The sequence below is a fragment of the Sitophilus oryzae genome, unplaced genomic scaffold (assembly GCF_002938485.1).
Source record: "Sitophilus oryzae breed Bouriz unplaced genomic scaffold, Soryzae_2.0 scaffold_85_pilon_pilon, whole genome shotgun sequence".
NCBI classification, from domain to species: Eukaryota; Metazoa; Arthropoda; class Insecta; order Coleoptera; family Curculionidae; genus Sitophilus; species Sitophilus oryzae.
Window position 1 is genome coordinate 2,271,006 of NW_022147483.1, and position 23,507 is coordinate 2,294,512.

General features: G+C 32.5%; 3 protein-coding genes and 1 non-coding gene across 7 annotated transcripts in view; 2 read left to right on the forward strand and 2 right to left on the reverse strand.

The window, feature by feature from the left end:
- Positions 1 to 108: 108 nt before the first annotated feature.
- LOC115890220 (serine/threonine-protein kinase SBK1-like) lies at positions 109 to 22,958 on the reverse strand. Of its 4 annotated transcripts, XM_030910393.1 has the most exons (7): positions 22,837 to 22,958; positions 22,647 to 22,731; positions 9,420 to 9,508; positions 8,414 to 8,675; positions 6,044 to 6,326; positions 1,672 to 1,926; positions 109 to 1,072 (listed from the first exon to the last, which is right to left on the reverse strand). In XM_030910393.1, exons 3-7 carry the CDS (start codon positions 9,486 to 9,488, stop codon positions 244 to 246), a joined length of 1,698 nt encoding a protein of 565 aa, XP_030766253.1. In that variant the 5' UTR covers positions 9,489 to 9,508; positions 22,647 to 22,731; positions 22,837 to 22,958; the 3' UTR covers positions 109 to 243. The 4 variants fall into 4 exon arrangements, with proteins under 4 accessions (XP_030766253.1, XP_030766252.1, XP_030766251.1 ...); XM_030910392.1 differs by having other exon boundaries at positions 22,643 to 22,843; XM_030910391.1 differs by lacking the exons at positions 22,647 to 22,731; positions 22,837 to 22,958 and adding an exon at positions 19,170 to 19,348.
- On the forward strand, positions 11,949 to 12,617 carry LOC115890222. Its single transcript, XM_030910397.1, has one exon. It carries the CDS (start codon positions 11,984 to 11,986, stop codon positions 12,536 to 12,538), a length of 555 nt encoding a protein of 184 aa, XP_030766257.1. The 5' UTR covers positions 11,949 to 11,983; the 3' UTR covers positions 12,539 to 12,617.
- Positions 21,843 to 21,960, reverse strand: LOC115890234. Its single transcript, XR_004051606.1, has one exon. It is a non-coding gene; the product is annotated as a 5S ribosomal RNA (ribosomal RNA).
- The window catches only part of LOC115890221 (protein BTG3-like), a 58,529-nt gene continuing 57,980 nt past the window's right edge, over positions 22,959 to 23,507 (forward strand). Inside the window, exon 1 of the mRNA XM_030910395.1 lies at positions 22,959 to 23,113. The gene's annotated coding sequence lies outside the window, so the exon portion shown is untranslated. The remainder of the gene's footprint in view (positions 23,114 to 23,507) is intronic.

Genomic DNA, 23,507 nt, shown 5'->3' on the forward strand with positions numbered 1-23,507 from the left:
AATATCTCTGAAACTATCGAAATATATTTACTCATATTTTAGGATTATGTAAAGTGATCTGAAAGAAAAGAAAAAGTGCAATAATATACAGGGCGTACCATTAAAAAAAATCATCCCGATCCACTCGCACTTTTTTAAGGCAAATTCACAAGTTTTTTACTCTACAGATGCCCGACGCACTATTGCCAGACCCTGTATATTTAAATTAAACTACATAATATATTGATAAAATCTTACGAAACTCTAATTCTGCAATCTTCTCCGTACTTCCCTACCGTTACTTTCAGCTATAACCTTACTCTGCGGGTACTGAACGTTGATTTTGTTCCTTATCGTGGAACTATCACTACTCCGCGTACTTTCCGAAGAATTTGTAGGACTACCCGTTAGAATTTTAACATTTTTAAAGGGCAGAGCACTCACTATGGCTCTCCGTTCGACAGTTTTTCTTTCTGAGTTTATAACGTTGCTTGAAACGTGTCCATTACTCGTCTTTTTGACTGAAGATTGTATTGTTTTGTTGGCATTCCCGTTCAAAGAAGATGGATTAAATGTTACTCTATTTTCATCAGGTTTTGATACAGGAGGAGGATTTTTCTGAACTGTGAGTGGGATTCTTGGATCGACAGGTGGTTTGTATTCTTTAACTTGTTGCTGTTTCAGCAACGACATTCTTCGTTCTCTCCGTTCTTCTCTCCTGGTCAGTGAATTCTGTCTACCTTTCTCAGTAACTCGGTTTTCAGCAATTGGTCCTCTATGTTGCATTCGTTCACCCATAGGTCCGTTTTGGTTATCACGAATTTTGATGTTTTCTTCATCGCTGATTGCTTCGTTGTCCTCTTCACCTTCCTCTTCTATGACGCTGCTCTGGATCCATTGGCGTATCCTGTCTTTTTTCGCGTTCCGATCCACGGTGGTTTCCAGACCATACTGGGTGAGGGAAAAAAGTAGTTTGTTTTTCTCGTCGGGGGAACTGTGGAAACTGTACATGGACGGGCATAGTCCTTCTTCTTCCTTTAGGGTTTCGTTGGTTTTTTCCATTCCTTTTGACATCCATCTGTCCTCTAAATACCTGCAAATTAAATCGTAACATTATACAGTTTGAATAATAAAAAAAGTTAATAAAAGGAATATAAATATTAGGGTGGGTTAAAAAATTATTTAGACTATTTTTTTTCACTTTATATTCTAAAAAAAAGGTTGGTAGACACCTCAAAAAATTCTCTCCAAGTGTGAGCTCTTAATTTTAATAGGAAGGTTCTTCATCTTTCAGTTTTCTATTTTTTCCGTATTATTAAAAATAAAAATTCATGTCTCGGTATCTACTATTTGGAAAAAATATCTCGTCTTGTGACGAAAGTGACCTAAGTGAAAAAAAATTGTCGATTTTTTTAAACCACTCTAATAAATTAAATATACATGAACCTCAGAAAAAATATCAGACAAATAGCCAAACAGTGTGATAGAATGTTTTTACCTGCCTGTTGTTTTAACTAAAACAAAACCAAAAGATTTTTCAAAGAATATTATAAAAAATGTTGACAAAATGGTGAATGCGCCAAAAAAAATTTCGCTTGCGGCGCAATTTAAGAAATTGACTCTTCACCTAATTTTATACCCACGAGCCGCCACAGACAAATAGACAATACCTCTAAGAATCCTAATACAAACCTTGATACATCTGACAAATTCGTTGGTCTTCTCTCAACTCTGGGCTCCAAGTACCTCTTGAAGAATCTCTGTGCCTTGGAGGAGACCAACTTGAAGAGTTTCGGCTGTCTCTTGATTGGCAAGGTGCTGTTCTGCCACGATATGTACTTGACATACCGGGGGTCGTCAAAAGCTGCCTTCTGCCACGGCAAGCAACCGGTGAGACACACGAAGATCACAATACCGAACTGCCAGACATCGTGGGAAGTGTTACAACTGGAACAACAATTTAAAATGTTACTAACAAACCAAAATATCGTTTTTTATCTGAAAAAACAAAAAACTTATAGAGGTGAGATACTTTTGAGAAACACCCGGTATAGCTTGCGTATATTCTGTGATATCAAGCTACGAAAACGTAAGATTTTAATATGATTTTAAAATTTTTTAAAAATCTAAAAATATGAATTATTAAAATAACTATGTTATATCAATACCGTTCCTTTGATCTTATAGCTCATATTATAAATTTTTGCTAAACTTATTTTTTTTTAAGTGTAAATCATAATTTTACACTCATTAATTATATGAAGTTGTAGACATACGCGTCAAATACACGTTGATTTCAGTATGTTTCAAAATAGCCCGGTGTTTATTTTTTTATCGCCCAATATTATTTATTTTTCCTGCAAGAAAATCTATCAAAATAGAATATTTTTAGTAATAATTTAAAATTTTGCCTGGATATTTGAAATTCAATAAAAAAATGCTTTATTTGTTTTTACGAATGCATTCAAAAATGTTCATTTTTTAATTCTCCATCTAACAAAGCAATAATATACAGGGTGTTGAAAAAAAACCAAGAAAAATTATTTTAAATTTTAGAAAGTTTGGCTTAGAATTTTGAACACCCTATATAGTATAAAATTACGACATTTATAGCAAAGCTGTAAGTACAGACGAACTATATGGTAAATACCTAGTATAGTCTATAAAATGAATAACTTTGAATTTTGACCGTTATTTTTTACCAACATGGCAAATATAAAATCCCTCTGTCAAAAAAGTTACTGATGTTCTTTAAATTGAGTGCCTGAACTAGCCTGAACGAATCAGATAGGTAACTCTTTTTACTTTCGTGAAATAGAAAAGGAAAATAATAAAACAAGTGACAATTCTTCCTCTTCTTGCAAAAATCAACATGCAATGTCATAATTGACAAAAGTAAAATGTCATCAGCTTTTGACATTTCTAAATATTATAGACCAATGCCGTCTCTATTAGAACAGCCACTGAGCGAGATTTATGACGTCACGCTAGTTAGATAATACGGATTAATAAATATATTGGAGAATACATGGAAACATAATTATTCCTCGTATTTTTGGTTTGTATTTTAAAAATAATATAGTTTACATGAAATATACATAATATACAGTTAATAAATACAATATAATATATACCTATTTATTGTAATAAATACTTTGGCTAATAAACACGAACCATACAAATGCAGCAAATGTTTTACAATATACAAATAATGAATAGGTGGTACATAAGATAATGGGTAAAATGTAAAATATATTTTAAATTTTGTGGTTCGAAAATCGATCTAATTTAACAAAAAACATTCAATATCTACTAATAGTGATGTATTATTATTTGCATTCACAAAATTTATTTATATATTATAATGTTTACTGCAATTAATAAACTAATATAAACTTGTCAAAAGATGACCACATATTTTTTTAAATTATTATTCTTAACACAAAAACTATCTACATTGACTATGGAGTACGATTTCAGTCATATTGTAAAACATTTGCTGCATTTGTATGGTTCATAGTTTATCTGCCAAAATATTTATTAATATAAATAGGTATATATATATTGTATTTATTAACTGTATATTATGTATATTTCATGTAAACTATATCATTTTTAAAATACAAACCAACAAATCGAGGAATAATTATTTCCCATGTATTCTACAACATAGTTATTAATCTGTAGTATCTAACTAGTGTGACGTCATAAATCTCGCTCCGAGGCTGTTCTATTAGAGACGGCATTGCGTCAGCATGGCCGCAAGTTGCTAACCAAGTGCTAACCTAATAAAATTAACACTAGAAAAGCCCGTGGGAACTGTCAAATTCAAAGTTATTCGTTTCACAGACTATATAATTTTGATTTCAGGACATTTCTAATCATGTTGAGTAGATAGTTATTTGACTGAAACGAAATTATGGAACTTTTTATTTTTCTGAATTAATCATAAATTTTTCTTCGAAAAAATGATGAGAAAACAGTTTCTGTTGAACTTTTGGCACAAAACATTTCAAATTTATGATTTCAGTTTAATAATTATTTAGTCAACATGTTTAATTTATATCAATGATGACAGGTATTAATAATTTATATTCAAAATATCTCGAGAACAATTACTCGAAGCGATTTTTACCAAGAGACCTTTTTTATGTAAAAAACGTCGGAAATGAATATTTTTTACTCAGTAATTTTATACAGGTACGGAATAAAAGTTATTACTCTTCAAACCAGTCAAAAAGTACGTAGGTGGCGCCCTCTACAAGTAGGAGTCATTTTGACATCAAATTCAAAATTTCCCATATCAAAAAACTCCCAGATTCCAATTTTTATACAGATATCGACTATAGTTTAGAAATTGTTTGTAAAAAACTGAACTAAAAGTGAAACTTCTACACATTGTATTGTATCTCCGAAACTAAGCATTTTAGGACATACATTTCTAGGAACTTTTTTATCTTCTTTATCTGCAGAATACGCTGCCGAAATTTTCGGAATACAGTTCGGACCACCCTGTATAAATGATGATAGCATTTATTATTTATTTATAGCAGATTAATACATCTGATATTATGATATTCTGGTATATCGTCGATTTTAAAATAAACTAACTGTTTCTATCTTATTTTTAGGTTAGAATGGGCATAATCAAGAGGGCTACTGATACCGTGTTGTAAAAGTAAGGTAATTAAAGGCATATTTTTTGGTATTTATTATAATTTTGCTAATATCTTCCGTTTGAAAGAAGATATCAAGATGCGGTTTTCGCTGACTTTTTAAGCTTTCACTACTCTTTACTATCAGCTAAAATTACATATACTATTGCATTTAATTTTTTTGAAAAAACGCGCAATGTTTGTTAAATTGTAAGACAACGCCCACTAGCGTCTACGTTCAAAAGTTTATTATTATTGTTTATATGGTACAATATAGAGTAAGAAACGCTCTTTTAAACCAGCCCTCGCTTGTTGGATTGCGATCATCCAGTCCAGAGTTATTAATATTCAAATAAAAACAGATCTAACCTTCCCCCACTACCTTATTTTGGTAGATAAGGGAAAATGGCTCCAACAAAAAATATTCAAAATTTACTGAAGATTATGAAGCTGTTACTTATAGTACACCTTATCTTGTAAAAACTCCATTTTCTTATTTTTTGTTGCAGTTGCGCCCCCTAGCGATCATTCTACAAACTTGAAAATAATTTCCTGCAATTTTCCATAGCCTCTTTAGTTATAAATATTTTTTTCCGCAGCCGGCTAATATTTTCCGAGATACAGCCGAGAGTTATTCTTATTGGGCCACCCTGTATATTATAAACGTAATTTCATCTCCGAAAATCAATTAATAATTATTTTAGGTAAACATTTTGGCGGTAAATTTTTGATTGGCACCCTATTAATAGAAAAAAAACTACGCGATGAGCGTAATAATGCTGCAGCCGGATCTTAGACTATGTTGACTATTCAGACTATTCGGTATAGGCTTTCCGGAGACTGAGCTGCGGACATATCTAAACACAGCTGGAATACTATTTCCAGCAAAATGCCGTTTAACCATCGTAACTTTTTAAGAAATTGCGAAATTCATAATTATTTTATACAAAATTACTCTGTTTGGTACCTTTTGTAATTTTTGTAAACAAAATTTGACATTGAATTTGACAATGACACAATCACATTTTTGCTGGTATTTTAATTGTAGCTTTCTCTGGGACGTATTACAAATTTTACTAATTTAAAGGTAGATTTTTGCAAATAACTTTTAAATGACTATTCCAAATGAAACGAAATTCTACACAAAAGTACAACTTTAACGCCGCTTCAAAAAGTCTAATACAATATTTGCATAAAATCATTTGACTTTTTCAAAATTAACATGGGATTTCCTATGTATCGCGTTCCGATGCACCACACAGTATAAGTGTGTTAGAGGAAACTCGAAGAAAAGTCATATATAGCAAAAAGAACAGATTTTTGGTCACACAATGACCATTTTTTCCTGTCAGGCAAAACTGCCAAAAATGAACGACCGTCCGTGACCCCCTTTAAACAAAGAAACTTACCTATAGTTGCCGTCTGTGGCAATTTCCAGGATCTCCGGAGCGGCATAGGGCAGCCACTCGTTCCTCCTGAGCACCACCGAGCCCACCCTGCGCGTCTCGCCGAAATCGCACAACTTTATCCTGGAAAAGTCCGACTTAAACACTAGAATATTGTCTAATTTCACATCCCGGTGTACCAGGTCCCTGCTGTGCATGTGGTCCAGGGCCGCGGCCAGCTGCTTAGCTACCCTTTTGGTGTGCAACTCCCCTATACCGATTTCTGAGACGTTTGATGTTAGATCACCTGAAAAGGAAGAGCCGATAAAGACTATGAAATAAAATACAGGGTGGCGCCTCTCATACGCTGCGAAGGCTCCAAAGAAAACCACAGTTTCTATTGAAAAGAAATTTTGTTGGCATATGTAGGTTAATTCAGAATTTTTTTAAAAAATATATAGAGTTCTACAGGGTGTCCTCAAAAAAAGTTACGTATCAAAGTCGTGTTTTTTATAATGGAACACCCTATATATTAATTGATTTTCGGATTCTGGGAGAAAAATAAAGGTGAGTTTTATAAGAGTTCACTAAAATGTAAGGTTTTTGACATATTTATCATTTTCTAGAAATAAAGAACAATTTTTAAATTACAATAAAAGCTACCTAAATTGGAATTTACCCGGTATATGTAGTTAAATTAACTATTGTACTTTAAATCAAATTAAAACTTGATCCAAAAAATTATACCGGGTGAAACAAAATTAATATTGAACATTGGCCACCTTTAAAAGCATGTTACTCTTTTATTTTAAATGAAACACCCAGTATATTATTCCGATATTCAATGTAGAATTCATGTCTCTTCAAAATACTATTAAGGTTGCCTACCCCACAAACAAAGATTTTCTTAGATATTTTCATTTACATTATTTGATCTGAGTAGATCTTTGTTATTTGATAAAATCTAGGTGGCTGTGATATGTCTGATGTTACTTCAACATAGCTGTCTAATTAGTCCAACATTAACAAGTAGTTATCTTTTTGTGTGTATTAAAACAAAAAAAATCTCAGAAATTTGCCGAAAATGCAAACTTATCCTACATCAGAGAGAACTGATATGATTATATTAGTGGGCGAATGCAATGTGCATTTATCAATTATTAGAATATTTAAATGCCCCTGATTTTATCTAGTCTGTTTTTTTATGGGGATATGTTAAAGACAGTGTTTACAAAACTCGACAAACTTTTGTCGACAACATGAGAGAAATTATTGTAGCTGCTTTTCGAGGTAGAACTCCACATATGCGTTTTAAAATGAAAAGATCCTTTTGAAAAGACAATCATATTTTATGCAGTTAACAGGAAAGGAAGCATTTTGAGCATTCGATTTCATCTAGTTAATTTTTGTCACATAATTATAGGTTTATACCTAGTTTTAATTCTGTAATAATTAAAATATGTTTTAAACGTGTATCTTTTTATTACCGTTGAGTGTTTACTCTACAATCGTTAATTTTTGTAAAATTAACAAAAGGTATATCACAGCCACCCCAGATTTTTTCAAATAATAAAGATCTACTGACGCAAAATCATAAAAATTAAAATATCTAGGAAAATCTTTGCCTGAGGGGTAGGCAACCTTAATAATATTTTGAAGATATATAAATTCCCCATTGAACACCGTAATAATATACTGGGTGTTCCATTTAAAATAAAGGAGAAACTTGCTTTTGAAAGTGACTAATGTTCCTTATTAATTTTGTCTCACCCTATATAACTTTTCGGGTCAAATTTCAGTTTGGTTTAACATACAATGGTTACTGTAATTAGATATCAGGCTATACAAGGTCAACTAAAATTTAGGTAGCTGTTATCGAAATTTAAAATTTACTCTTAATTTTTACAAAATGTGAAATATGTCAAAATCCTTAGATTTTTGGTATATACTTCTTTAATAAAACTCACCTTTATTTTTTTCCTAGAATCCGAAAATCAATTAATATATAGGGTGTTCCATTAGAAAAAACACAACTTTGATGTGTAACTTTTTTGGGGGACACCCTGTATAATTCTATATATTTTTATAAAATGCTTTCAGTTAACCTACATATGCTGCCAAAATTTCATTTCGATATAAACTACCGTTCCTTGTAGCTTCCGCGGCGAATGAGAAGCGCCACCCTGTATTGTCAAGACTTAAACGTAGGCCATCTTGGGTTTCAGTATATCAATTTGTGGAAACATCATATTTCAGAAAGCCCATTCGATGTAAACCCAAGGGAATAAAATAAACAGTATTAAGTGTCTTCAGCATACTCATCACAGAATTCTTTTCATGAAATGAACCCACCACAAAGGTATATACATTATTAAATATAATATTTAAACAAACCTAGTGGAGCATATTCCTGAGAAAATACGTAGAATCCTGCAGTCTCAAACGCCACATCGTACGCAGTGATGATGTTCTTGTGGACGCCCAAATGGAGGCCGTAATGGAACTCCCTGTAGAAGTCCTTCAGAGCGGTGTAGGGTTTCGGCAAGGCCTTCAAAACCGTTTCCGTATCTGTGGCCTTGTGTTCAACCAGAAGAATTTTTCCGAACCATCCTTCACCTACTATTTGCAAGATGTCGAATTCATCTATCAGATTTACCTGAAAAAAAACGCCTCTATACAGTATGTCCCCGGATTGTCTTTACAAGAGGAAAGACTTTTTTTAAATGGCACCCCCGGTATTTTTTTACTTTATTGGATAGAAAATGTCACTCTGAAGAGAATGACATATTATATATGTCAACTTTAGACATTTTCGCATATCGTTTATTTGAAATTATAACTTGTGGTTCGCAACGAAAATTTGTCTTGAAATACCAAGTGTGTGGTATCAAATTATTCGTAAAAAATGGGTTTTCCAAATATGCTAATGCGCCACCCTTGTTCCTTTTAAAAAAATGAGATATGATTAAAAATACGATTTCAGCATTTTCTAGCTGACTAGGACAATACACTAAAAACGTTAGACGATCAAATCTATTTTTCCAAGGCTCCTTGATGAAGAATTGGTGTTTTTAACATATACACGGCACTCTAGATTGAATTTTAAAATACAATTTTTTATTAAGCAAGAATGTCAAAAGTTGACATATGATATGACATTCTATTCAGAATGTCATTTTCTATCGAATAAAATAAAAAATACCGAGGGTGCCATTTAAAAATCAAAAGTTGTAGTCATTTCCGGTGAACCAGGAAGTGACCAAAAACAATTGAATACACCAATCAATCCTAATTTATGTTATATACTAACATACCAAATCTCGTTTTTTTATCTGAAAAAATAAAAAAATTATAGGGGGTGAGCCACTTTTGAGACGCACCCGGTATACTTATTACTCACCTTTTCTAGTTCAAATTCTCTTATTCTATGGATATTTGCAGTTAGAGTCTGTTTCAAGTGACTTCCCATAATTTAAGTAGAATCATCACCTGAAATGAATATATACAAAATTAATCACTTTTGCAGAATTCAGAATTTTAGATGAGTTCTGAATTTTTAAGAATAGTTACTGAAAAAAATACCGAAAAAAATATAATTGAATCTTCGTATCCCTTATAGTTATCCTCGAATTTACGTTAGCCTGGGTACCATGACAAGAGGGCTTTGAATAAGAAGACTAAGGAAGGAGCGTATCAAAAATCTTAGGTCCACCGCGATGGGACTCAAATATGGCCGACTTAAATTCCGGTTTATCAGTGCCGTTCTAATTTTATTTAAAAAATGTAAAACTATGATGTAGGGTAGACTCAATATTTTTTTTATTTTACGTTGTGAATAAATGTTGGTAGTTATTAAAATTGTTATAAAAACATATTATTATAATAAAAATAGATAAGTTTTAATAATTAATTATTAACACAAACATCCGATACGCTACTGCAGCAGGTAAGTCAAATTGACGTATCTAAATTCTTTGACATCTAATCTTTGACAAGTAGTAAATAAAAGTAAAAATGCAAGAAAAAATACATAATTAGTTAATTTAAGTGAATTTCATAAATGATCGGTTTACTACACGTATGTATATTATATAGTCACTTACTAGCGAAAAGTTGTTCCATTATTTCACTCGATTTTTGCCGAGATCTACCGCACGCTACACAACCAACTATTTTAGAGTCTTTTTCGATAAATCGCGATAGTCTCACTGTTAATTTAAGTTTTGCCACGATTTCCAGCTAGATTTACTACCTTTACACAACTATCAGTAGTAGAATAAATAATAAATAACATAAAATAAGCTCCGCAAAGACTGACAAATCCACAAAATTTCAAATCAAATTCAAATGTGTCAAATGAATCATCAAACAGAACTGTCAAGGATCCCCACCCTAGAGTCCTTTTTCCGCCCACCATGCATGAATACATGGATAGCATTATGCTCCTTCCCTTTGAATAAGAAGACTAAGGAAGGAGCATAATGCTATCCATGTATTCATGCATGGTGGGCGGAAAAACCGGCATAAAAGCACTCTAGGGTGGGGATCCTTGACAGTTCTGTTTGACGATTCATTTGACACATTTGAATTTGATTTGAAATTTTGTGGATTTGTCAGTCTTTACGGAGCTTATTTTATGTTATTTATTATTTATTGTACTACTGATAGTTGTATAAAGGTAGTAAATCTAGATGGAAATAATTGGCAGAACTTAAATTAACAGTGACACTATCGCGATTTATCGAAAAGATTCTAAAATAGTGGTTGTGTAGCGTGCGGTAGATCTCGGCAAAATTGAATGAAATAATGGAACAACTTAGTAAGCGACTATATAATATACATTACGTGTAGTAAACCGATCGTTTATGAAATTCACTTAAATTAACTAAATTATATATTTTTCTTGCATTTTAGCTTTTATTTATTACTTGTCAAAGATTAGATGTCAAAGAATTTAGATACGTTAATTTGACTTACCTATATTCAGTAAGCGTATCGGATGTTTGTGTTAATAAATACTTATTATAACTTATCTATTTTTATTAGAATTATATGTTTTTATAACAATTTTAATAACTACCATTTATCCACAACGTAAAATTAAACAACAAATTATTGAGTCTGCCCCACGTCTACCCTACATCATAGTTTTACATTTTTTAAATAAAATTAGAACGACACTGATAAACCGGAATTTAAGTCGGCCATATTTGAGGCCCATCGCGGTGTACCTAAGATTTTTGATATGCTCCTTCCTTAGTCTTCTTATTCAAAGCTCCTTCCTTAGTCTTTAAGAGGTTGACAAGGAAATCAAAAAGGCAGGGTATAAATAATAAATATACACGGTGCTACAAATTCAGGGAAAAGTTGCGCTTTGAGATGTTCACCAAGATGCCATCAAAAAAGTTTTAAAAATTTCAAGGATAGCTGAATTTTTTTGGAAAAAACTGATTTTTTTTGAAAATCATTTTTATTTTTCATTGTCGTTACTTTTCAGAAAATCAAAAAACTAATAATTGCACAATCAATAAATAAACTTCAGTAAATATTTAGTATTAAAACCTTTGATACCCTTGGAGAAATAAAGCCTTAAATTTTTTACTGCAATTGCACAAAATTGAAAATATTTCAAAAACGGTAATGTTTAGGTGTGATAAACCTTAATCAAATTTATCTTTATTTCAATCGTAGAATCTAAAAATAGAATAATATACAGGGTGTTCCATTTAAAAAAATACAACTATAATATTTTTTTACTTATTTCGGACACTCTGTATCTTGTAGAATTATTTTTAAAGCTCTAATAGTCCTTCAACGAACCCAAAACTTATAATTTGTAAAAATCTAATCGTTTAGCTAAAATACGGGTCGTATAAGTCGCTTATTGTTACCTCAACAATACCATAACCCGTCAAATTTGACATTTCCCTAAATAATTATACTTGTCACATTGATTAGTCGAAAATGGCTGGACATTTATTCCCGAAAGCCTTCAAAACCCTCCTAAAACCGCCAGTTTGGAGAAATATAATCCAGAAAGCACTCATTTCCGACCACGAAAGGAACATGATAGGTAAACGCGAGATTGTGGGCTATGGATGGAACGGACAACCGGTCTACTCGGACAGGTTTCTTTTTCCCTTCCCCGCCATACGCTGGAAAGAGCCCACCTGTGAAATCCTGGCCCTAAGGGAGAAAGAAAAGGGCGACTGGAACAATTTGACCTGCGAGGAGAAAAAAGCCCTTTACAGAGCCTCGTTTTGCCAGACTTTTTCCGAAATCGATGTGATGGACCAAGGTGAATGGAAGGCCGTGCTTTCCCTTATCCTTTGGTGCTTCACGATCGGTATTTGGATGTTTTTTTGGTGCAAGATGACGATCTATAACGTGCCCCATCCAATAACTTACGACAAGGAACACAGGGAAGCGCAGTTTAGGAGGATACTGGATCTGAGAGTGAATCCAATCCTCGGTATTTCTTCGAAGTGGGATTACGAGAACGATTGCTGGAAGAAGTAGATTAGATGGAATATTGTGTCTAGTTTGTATTGATAAATGATTTTCTTGGCGAATAAAAAATAAATAATGTTTTGTATAACGATTTAGTTATTTTTTTAGACAAGACGATAAAATGGTATTTTATCGTCGACCGAAAAGATAGTCGAGTGAATTAATTTTTTAAATAATGCAATTTTATCGTCGTGTATAAAACAATATTTTTTTCCATAGCGAGTTACATTTTAAAAAATATTCAGAAATTATTATTTCAAGGAATTTATAACGAGTAGAAAAAATATTGTGCTGGGTTGGCGTTGGTTTCTATATAATTTGACAAATAAATAAAGCTCTCTCAGTAGCTTTTTTCGTTTTTCTGTTATTACCTTTGAATAAGAAGACTAAGGAAGGAGCATATCAAAAATCTTAGGTACACCGCGATGGGCCTCAAATATGGCCGACTTAAATTCCGGTTTATCAGTGTCGTTCTAATTTTATTTAAAAAATGTAAAACTATGATGTAGGGTAGACGTGGGGTAGACTCAATAATTTGTTGTTTTATTTTACGTTGTGAATAAATGTTGGTAGTTATTAAAATTGTTATAAAATATATAATTCTAATAAAAATAGATAAGTTATAATAAGTATTTATTAACACAAACATCCGATACGCTACTGAAGCATGTAAGTCAAATTAACGTATCTAAATTCTTTGACATCTAATCTTTGACAAGCAATAAATAAAAGCTAAAAATGCAAGAAAATATATAATTTAGTTAATTTAAGTGAATTTCATAAATGATCGGTTTACTACATGTATGTATATTATATAGTCACTTACTAGCGAAAAGTTGTTCCATTATTTCACTCAATTTTTTCCGAGATCTACCGCACGCTACACAACCAACTATTTTAGAGTTTTTTTCGATAAATCGCGATAATGTCACTGTTAATTTAAGTTCTGCCACAATTTCCATCTACATTTACTACCTTTATACAACTATCAGTAGTAGAATAAATAATAAGTAACATAAAATAAGCTCCGTAAAGACTGATAAATCCACAAAATTTCAAATCAAATTCAAATGTGTCAAATGAATCGTCAAACAGAACTGTCAAGGATCCCCACCCTAGAGAGCTTTTATGGTGGCTTTTCCGCCCACCATGCATGAATACATGGATAGCATTATGCTCCTTCCTTAGTCTTCTTATTCAAAGGTTATTACCGATTCTGAACCGTCCTAGAACTCTGCAGCGCATGCGCAAATGAAATAATGTCTTCATATTTCCTTCTGCGCATACGCATCACAGTTCTAGGACGGTTCAGAATCGGTAATAACAGGAAAACGAAAAAAGCTTTTAGTTGTCAGTTTTGAGTCAATATTTCTTAATTTTCTTTCGTGTCGATTGCTGATTGAATTGGATTGGATTGAATTGGAGCCAGAAATGACGCAAAACGAAATAAGTAAATTATCAACAGATACTCAGGCTGAGGCGACAAACGCCATATCCAAACTACTTCCATTTAAATCCCGAATAACTTATGAAACGAAATACAAAAATTTTCAAAAATGGAGGCAATTACATGATCCAACCGAATAAGATTTTCCGATTCTCTCCATACCCTAAGCCTTCTCGAATCCGGATGAATTCCAAAGCGTCACTCATCCGTGAAGAGGACATTGGCCCATTGTTCATTCGACCACTGAACATGATCTTGAGCCCACAAATATCGTACCTCTCGATTTCCTCTCGTTAAGGGTTGAGCTCTCCAGGGGCGTCTGCTTCTTAAGTTCACCTCTCTTAATCTATTGCGAACAGTGTCAGGACTAACGGTTACATTATGTGTTTCCTGGAGAATTAAACTAAGCTCTGGTGCTGTAAGAGTCGGTCGGCATCGAGCATTTAATTGTAAAAAATGATCTTGCTGAGGGGTAGTAATGCGATGTCGCCCTGTGTGCCTTTCAGCAACATCACCACTCTCACGGTAGCGTGCACTTAATCGCGATATTACACTTTGCGTTGTATTTAATGCTCTAGCTACGTCGATATGGCGCATTCCAGCTTCGAGCATACCCATAGCCCTTAGCATTTCGTCTCTGTTAAGATATGTCTACGCTCCATAATGTCGTTTAATACTAAACAGAGTTATTTGAATGAATTCTGGCCAGTTATCATAAAAACATAGCCAGTACAGGTTAAATTCGAACAATTGATGCTAGGTGCTTTTTATACATTTGACAAAAAATGCACAGACACTTTTGCAAATATCCCAAATTTAGAAATAACTAGTGTGACTACTTCGTTTCAATCGAAGTAGAAAGAATCGGCCATAGATAAAAGACTTATACTATTAAATAGATAGGCAACTTATAATACATTTCAATTTTATTATACAAGGGCGCCTCTGGTAGATGGAGGAAGAAATACTAATGGAGTAGAGGGGTGCGGGGAAGGGGGGTTGTTTTAGTTAATTTTAAATAAATTTAGACATACATGTAAGAACACTTTGTGTGCTTTTAATTAGGTCGAACATATTATAAACGATAAATCAAGTGAATTAAAAGCATACAAAGTGTTCTTATATGTCGGATATTAATTAAAAAATATATTAAAAAGACTAGAAATAGTATATATTAAGTTGTTACAGTTATAATTTAATCTTTGGCGGTTTTCAGCAAATAGCAGGCAGTTTTACATAATTTTCCTCCCTTTGAAGTGAATTGGAAACGGCTAGGTATATAATTTTGGTGTAGGCAAGATTCCCAGTTTGTTTCCGTTTGGGACCTGAAATAATAAAAACAAATTAAATCAGATGTAATCATCTGCTGATCATGCTAATATAAAACGCGCGTCCTTAATTCCTTACATGCACCGTAAAAAAATTTAAATAACTGCTCTGCAAGTAGCATTTATTAGCAGTACTAATTTAAAAAATCTATAACTGTAAGTAGATATGTTTAATTTACTTACCATTGTATCCTTCGGAAACCAGGAGTACAACAATTAAACTCCATGATAAAAAATAATTAAAAGTTATTACAAAACACAAATTGTCCCACCATTTTTAAAAAACATTGTCTAAAACAGAATACTGGCAAAAAATCTGAAGGAATTTAATTTTACAATAATTCGACAAATCAAAACGAAATCAAACCGTAAAATCACAACAAAAGCGTCTCTGAGTGACAGTTAAAAATCAAATTTTATTCTTGTCAGATATTGACATTTGCATTGTTAATATTGACAGTTTTAATATTTTGCGCCTCTGCATCTTGGAGGAAAAACTATTTTTAATGAACCGTCATTTCCATTTAAGTTTCTCAGCCATGGAATCGGCCTACAAATATGTGGTTGTTTATTCAAAACATTTATTTTTAACTTTAATAAAATTATATCCCTAGATTTTTCCGGTGTGTGTACTTTGAAAATGGACGCTTTAAACAGTTTTTGGTATTTTCTCAATGAGGGCGGTTTAAATTTTAAAAAATTTTATAATTTTTGAAGATTCTGACTTTGACAAGAGAAAATTATTTCTGTTCTTGTTTGCGGTTGTTCTTAGCAACCGCCATACCAGCGCCCTACAACGGTATGCGCTCCAAAACAATTATTACTTTTGGCGGCAAGCCGTGCATTCAAATCTAAACTTGTTTCCTTTATCTATATGCATTGTATTTAGTGTAAACAAGCAATGCAAATTGTGAAAATAGAATCGTTTAGTAATATTTATTAAACATCTCTAAAAAACTATGCAAAAATGTTAGATTTTTTGAAAATTACTCTATAAAATCGCAGTTATTTAACTGTAAAATATTATTATTTTGATTTTTTATGCTGAAAACGCAAAGCCAAGTAATCATTATAACACGCAAAATGTATGGAGAAAATTCCGCAATGATTTATTAGAGTTGACAAGTATCCAGGTTAATGTCAAATGACGTATTGGGAGTCCGGTGTGAATGAAACGTGATAGAACATTAACAGAACGATTCAGAAAAAAATACGGACTATGAAAAATTGCCAAAAAATCAAAATTGCTTCTAAAAAATCGTAGAGAGATCTTATTAATATTTTAAAACTTACAAAATCAAAAATTCATAGAAAAATATATCTATTTACTGTGTGTATCATATTGTTCCTATCTGTTCCTATCTTTCATATTTTCTTAATTCCTGGTTAATACTATTTTGAAATAACATACACTTTTCTGATATACAGGGTCGCTTTTATGTATGGAAACGGTCGATTATTAGGTAAATTATAGGAGGTACCGCAAAAAGTTAAGTATAACAGTTATAGGGTTTATAAATATCTATTATCGGGTACTAAATTTAAGTATACAGGGTCGATCATAAAGCCGTGGCACATCAAAGTTTCATTTTTTAAATGGAACCTCCTATATATTATCGCATATTTCGGTTCTTCCTTCAATTCTAAGCAAAAATCGAAATACACACAATGTACCTCGTACTGTAAATTTAATCTACTGTACAGTGTGTCCCATTTTGGTTGAATTCATATACATATAATCATAATCGTATCTCCGTTATTAGTGAAGATAGAAGGATGCGGTTTGCACAAACCTGTTCCACTTTTTTGTCAAACGAAAGATGCTGTAAACAAAATTTTTATAGCTCTCTTTGTTTCTGAGCTACATGGTCTTTTTAAAAATTTTGCAATTTGGGACACGCCCTGTATCTCTGTTATTGCGAAAGGTATCAAGAAGGTAAAAACTGTTTATTGTAGCACTTTTTACGTAGAATACAGTAGCGTAGTCTGTTATTCTACGAAAATAATATTTTCGAAGATATGAACTAAAGTTATGTTTTTTTTTAAATGGAACACCCTGTATATTTATAAATTATATGATTTGGGTTGCTATGAGCTTCTCAAAAATCTATATCATTCTATATGTATTTTCACTCTTTACGTCAATATTTAAAATATATCGTTTTTTATTAGTAGGCCGTGATAAATAACATAAAAATCAAAATGGTAATTACTAAAATAGTCATACACACATTAAAATTTTATTTGGGATTGATAATTAGAGCTCATAATTTCAACAATATTTTTTTCCGTAGAAAAACAGACTACGCCACTGTATTCTACGTAAAAAGTTCTACAAGAATCAGTTTTTACCTTCTCGATACCATCCACAACAACGAAGATACGCGGGCTGTCCCAAATTGCAAAATTTTCAAAAAGACCCTGTAGCTCAGAAACTAAGAGCGCTATGAAAATTCTGTTTACGGCATCTTCCGTTTGACAAAAAAGTGGGACAGGTTTGTGCAAACCGCACCCTTCTAACTTCACTAATAACGGAGACACCCTATGATTTCAACCAAAATGGGACACCCTGTACATATGTTGCCATATTATGAAGATATTGTGTTTTTTAACTAAAAATTTAAAAAAAATCGAAAAATTTTTTCAAAAAATTCCAAATCTGTGAATTTTTTTTTTTCGCGAAAAAACCCTCACAGACGTGTTTAGGTGTCGAAATATACTACCCCTAAAATATTTGCACTTATTTAAGACTCACCCTGTATAGTTTTATTGAAAAATAGTAACTTTTTACCTTGAAAAGTATGTCGATTTCACAAATATGGTCAAAACTTGTAAAAGTTTCAACAAGATAAATAGCCAAAAAAATCGACGTCAATGAATTTAAATAATTTGCTCATCAGTACTAATCACCAATAATAAAATTCTCTAGCATAGTATCTCCAACTATTTCAAGAATTGTTGGTTGCTCCGTATCTTCTCTTAAAAAACAGATATTTCCATGAATCAAAAAATATTGTATGAAGCAAAGAAAATTCACTTGAACTTAAAAAAAAACTAATAAACCTACATTTTTGCGCACAGTTTTACGAAGTTAAAAAAAGTATCTTTCGCTTCATTCTGAATAAAAATCATGCCATCAGTATTTTAATATATGATATTTACATTTACCAATAAAATTAAGCATTTAATTAAAAAAATTAAATTTCTCAGAACTTAGGATCTCTATCAAAAAATTAAATTTCTCAGAACTTAGGATCTCTATCAAAGATTTTCCTTGATAAAAAAATTTTCGGATTTCTTTCGAAAATCGACATCTATGAAACTATAAACCCTTCCCCGACACAAACGGTACATTGTGAGACATGAAATTGTAGAGAGAAACAAGCCTTATGACATAGGATACAACATACAATATTTTAATGGACAGTGCTTTCCACAAAATCAATAAAATGAAAAATATACGAAATAATATACATGTACTGATTTCTTTCGAAAATCGACAACTATGAAACTATGAACCCTTCCCGGACACAAACGGTACATTGTGAAACAGGAAATTGTAGAGAGAAACAAGCCCTATAACATAGGATACAACATTTTAATGAACAGTGCTTTCCATAAGAACAATAAAATGAAAAATATACGAAATAATATACATGTACTGATTTCTTTCGAAAATCGACAACTATGAAACTATGAGCCCTGAGACTGTATGATGAGTTATAACTGGTTATAACTCAAAAAAGAGGGTCACAATAGATCTACGAGGTCGCGGTGACATCTACAAAATTATGTTTGCCTAGATTTTATTGTCGAGGAGTGTATCTAATATTATTTACAGTAAATAAAACTTGAGTGAACGTACTTGTTCTTTGTATTTATCCAGGTGTAAGAGCACCAAACTTCACCATAACTTCCACGAACACGTTATTTTGCGCGGAAAAACTCAGGGAAATCTAATTTTTCCAAGACAATGCCGGAAGAGCATCGGGCTTGTGCTAAATTTATCCGACAGGAAAATCGGCTAACTGTGCTAGACTAAAAATCTATCGCTCCGACAAAATAAATATTGCCAAGAAATGCCGCTAGACAGGGGCGTATCAACGTCACGGGCTAGACCAATTCACAATCACTAAGACTCCATTTCACTAGTCCAAAAAAGTAGCAAAGAAAGCGTTCGGCATTTAACGTTTTATGTAAAACTGGCTAGGTATTTTTACACTAATGAAGAAGGAAATTGAAGATAAATAAGGATTATACCACAGATTATAGGTATACTATGTATACAGATAAAAATCTTATCCCTAATTCGTGGTACGAAAATTGTTTTTTATGACGATGTGCAAACGAATAAAATTTCCTGTGCGCAAAAATAAACTCGCGTAAAATAACAATAAACAGCGTAATTAGAGAGATATCGCTAAACCGAATAGCGTGCATGGACGTTGATAAGGTCAGGTGTTATTTCTTTTACGGGAGGTGGTATTAACTCTCTTCATTTATAGTTATCGGATCGGAAAGAATTCTGTTCGCGTCGCGTCCGCTATTTAAACTTAACCTAACTTTGAATTTAAAACTTTGAAATTGTTTTGTTTACTAGGTATTTTAGAACTAAAGGGCTAAAGTGCTTATTTCCAGTGCTTCATTGTTCAACGTCTGCCAGTGGGTTTAGTCGTCATCTGCTGTAAACCTAAGCCTCTTTATAGGTTCTTTAATATTGGAAGAGATGGAATCCATATTTTGGGCCATATTTATTTAATTAAAACTAATCCCAGCTACTTAAATATCAAATTACCTAATAAAACTAAAATAATAATCCAAAACAATTCGAACATAACCTAAAATAAAAAATCTCGCCGCTCGCCGGCCGGCCCCGGTTGTCAAATGTACCCGCACATGCCCATTTAAGCAATTTTTAAACGTTATTTAGAAATAGCGCTTGGTGTAATTGATCAGAAATTTACGTCAGGCGGTAACGTTATTAGCGGGTGTTGCGTTAAAAATTGACTCGCGCATATCGTAACCATGATAAGGTACGCGTAAATACTGCATGACGCTATTCGGTTTTCCGATATCTCTCTAATAACCGTGCCGGTCAGGCGCTGTGCACAATTTTAGAGGCCATAAGTGGGCGTGCTATGTGCGCAAACTAGTAACCTAATTAGTGCCCGATTCCGAAAATTGGAACCACAAAAAACTATAAAGAAAAAACAAAGTTTATAATCTGTATGATCTGTGATTATACTATAACCGTATTGTAGCACATTTTCAGAAAACTGCTTTATTTTTAACATTTTGATGGTCAAAGTCGGTGCTGCCACCATCGGAGAATATCGTAAACAACTAGTACTTACAAATACACGGGTTTAAATCGCGAGAATACGGCAAATTTGTTATTTAATTATTCTAAAAGTGTTAGAAAGTATAATTTGTGAAAATTCTAGAAAGAAAAATAAGAAAGTAAATATTTTGATATCTCCAGAAGGTCTAACTTGTATTATAATTTATTATTCCAATTAAAAACCCTTTTTAGATGAGTTCAACTACGGTAGCGAGCATAGTTTTAATCACCGGTTTTGCTAGAGTTTTTGCTTAGTTTCATAAAACATTTAATCACTATTCTCTTTTGATCAAATCGGTGGGAGAAACTGTGAAGCTATAAAATATTGTTTCGGGAGAGTTGAATATCCGGGAAAGTTGAGTTATTGAATGTTATTGCACCCAACAACGCCCTAATTACGCTCTCCTTTAGGCGTTAACATTTTTTCGGCAATTTTATTAATATTTGATATTGTCACAACACAACACCACGCGCGACGCCTAGTTCGTATTTTTTATTTGTTTTTTACTACCCGAAACAGTGTGAGTGTTTTATAGTATCTCTATCAACCCCTGAGTGTTTTATAGTATCCACAACTGTACTAGCAAAAAAACAGAATACTTAAATATTATGACAAAACCACGATTTCAATATTATTTTAATGCGATCAACATGACGGCGCTGCGGCGTGAAATACATACTGATAATTTCAGATTTTTGCCGCTGAAGCGCTGCGGTCGGAATTTGTTGAAATCAATAATTGAAATGCGCCAAGCCTTATGCTATACGCCACTGTTTCTAGTGTTATACAGACGTAGGGGGGAGATTCTCGTATTTTTAGACATTGGCGTTGTCGAATTGTTCCAAAACGGTGTAATGGTGGCTACAGACGCTTGTTATAATGTCCAGGCCTTGCATACACTAATAACATTCCTATTGTTAAGGTCTCTACAGGCGTAATCGTACAGGCAATTGAACTATCTGTATAGATCAATTTTTAAAGGTCTTATAGTCAAAGTCAAAGACAATTTGGAACCTTAAAAATAGATTTTGACTATTCATTGTTAAAGTATTTTTTAATAAAAATATTTTTCTAAGATTTACATACGTAATTATAACAATTTTAATAAATAAATAAATAAGTTCAGTACAAAATACATATAGTTTTAGTTTTCAAAAATTTAAAGTAAATTTAATTTAAACAAAAAAATTAAAAAAAAGTAACGACACGCGGGGTTCCCAAGCGGTCACCCATCCAAGTACTAACCGCGCCCGACGTTGCTTAACTTCAGTGATCGAACGGGAACTGGTGCACCAACGTGGTATGGTCGTTACATGTTAAAAATCAGTGCTCTCCAGCTTTATATACCCTTTATCGTAAGTTTTTAACCATCAAATTTAGTAATTATGAGTATTTAGAAGCATTAATAAATGTTCTCAGATTCCTATAAACCTATTATTACCAGCATTTTTCATAGAGAAGAATAAAATTACCAGATAATAAAATTTTGCACAATGTTTTACTGGTTGCATAAACTCAAAACATATACTGTAAACTGTAAACAGAACCGGGCTACAAGGAATTAATTTTAAAAAACTTTTTTTTTGGAAATTTTATCTGAAATAAACAGTGGCAGATCTAGAAATTAAGTCTGACGACGTGAGCTAATTTAAGCTCAATCCTTAGCTCAATTATAGATTTATATATTTTACATGTAGACAAAATAAGTAAATAAAATAGTATTAAATATACCCAGAAAAACTTCTTAATCTAGAGTTTGTTAAAGGGAAGAGTTTCAACTCTTTTGTCCATACATTTGTTATAAACTAATGTAACGTATTACATGCCATTATAAATATTTACATCATAGATCACTATTACAATAATTCTTATCTCTTTTAAGTTATTAATATATTTCAAAGATTTCAATACTATATATTTTTAAGTAAAAAATTACACATTACATAATAAATAAAGAATTTAGTTTGGTAGTGTAATAAAAAAAGTAATAAACTACTTACCACATCTATTTCTGTGGGATTCATTCTTCTTTTTGGCTCAGTACGTTACTGCATTTTCTTTTTTTGACGAATGCGCAAGACCTCACTAAACAAATAACTATATTTTATTAAATATAGTTCTTAATCTTGTTATCCCCGTCGTATTCCATATTGTTTTGTCTCAAATAATTGTTTTTAAAATATATTTTACCTATGCGTCACCAAAAGACCCTTTCTGGAAGAGAAAATAATAGAATATTCGCATTGCGCATGACGCTCCCCACCAGCCTTTCCATGTTGACAGATCGCGGCCAGATCCAGATGATTTTCAGTTTGTGATTCACTTCCGATTAGTCAGCGTGTGTGCGCCATTATTATTTTCTTCAGTGTGTTAGTGTGTTCCTCGTGTTTCTTTTTGACTTTTTTCTTTCTATTTTCGCAGCTTTTTTTATTATTTAAGGATACACCCGGATTCCTAACGCTTTAAGGTAAGCTCTAAACTAGAAATTTTCAATCGTACCGTCGTTTTCGAGCAAAATCGCGTGTAAATATGGGACACTTTCAAGTCATGTTGCGACATTCATGTCTCTACGTGTCTGTTTTTACCTTGGTCCATTGTTCGAAAACGTCGTTAATTCTTTGTATAGACGTTATTATAAAGTTATATTTGCGTATATTATGGAAAAGGGCCTTGTTGTATTGGAACATACGTTACGCTGGGCACGTAACCATATTCTCTTTGTTATGAGTTCATTTACCAGGCTTTGTAAAAAGTAATCTAGAACATCAGAGAAATCGCTGTTTTCGGACTAGAAGTTTGTTACGTATGTTTTAATTATCTCAAGGGTGGTTGGATAGATGTTTATATGAAGAGAATTAAAC

What these genes read in the sequence shown, in the direction of transcription:
- LOC115890220 (XM_030910393.1), bottom strand. Translation starts at nt 9,488, where the DNA reads ATGGGAAGTCACTTGAAACAGACTCTAACTGCAAATATCCATAGAATA. An exon ending in TCAGGAATATGCTCCACTAG is followed by an intron (nt 6,327 to 8,413) that starts GTTTGTTTAAAT and finishes CTTCCTTTTCAG; the next exon opens with GTGATCTAACATCAAACGTC. An exon ending in AATTTGTCAGATGTATCAAG is followed by an intron (nt 1,073 to 1,671) that starts GTTTGTATTAGG and finishes TTTAATTTGCAG; the next exon opens with GTATTTAGAGGACAGATGGA.
- LOC115890222 (XM_030910397.1), top strand. Translation starts at nt 11,984, where the DNA reads ATGGCTGGACATTTATTCCCGAAAGCCTTCAAAACCCTCCTAAAACCG.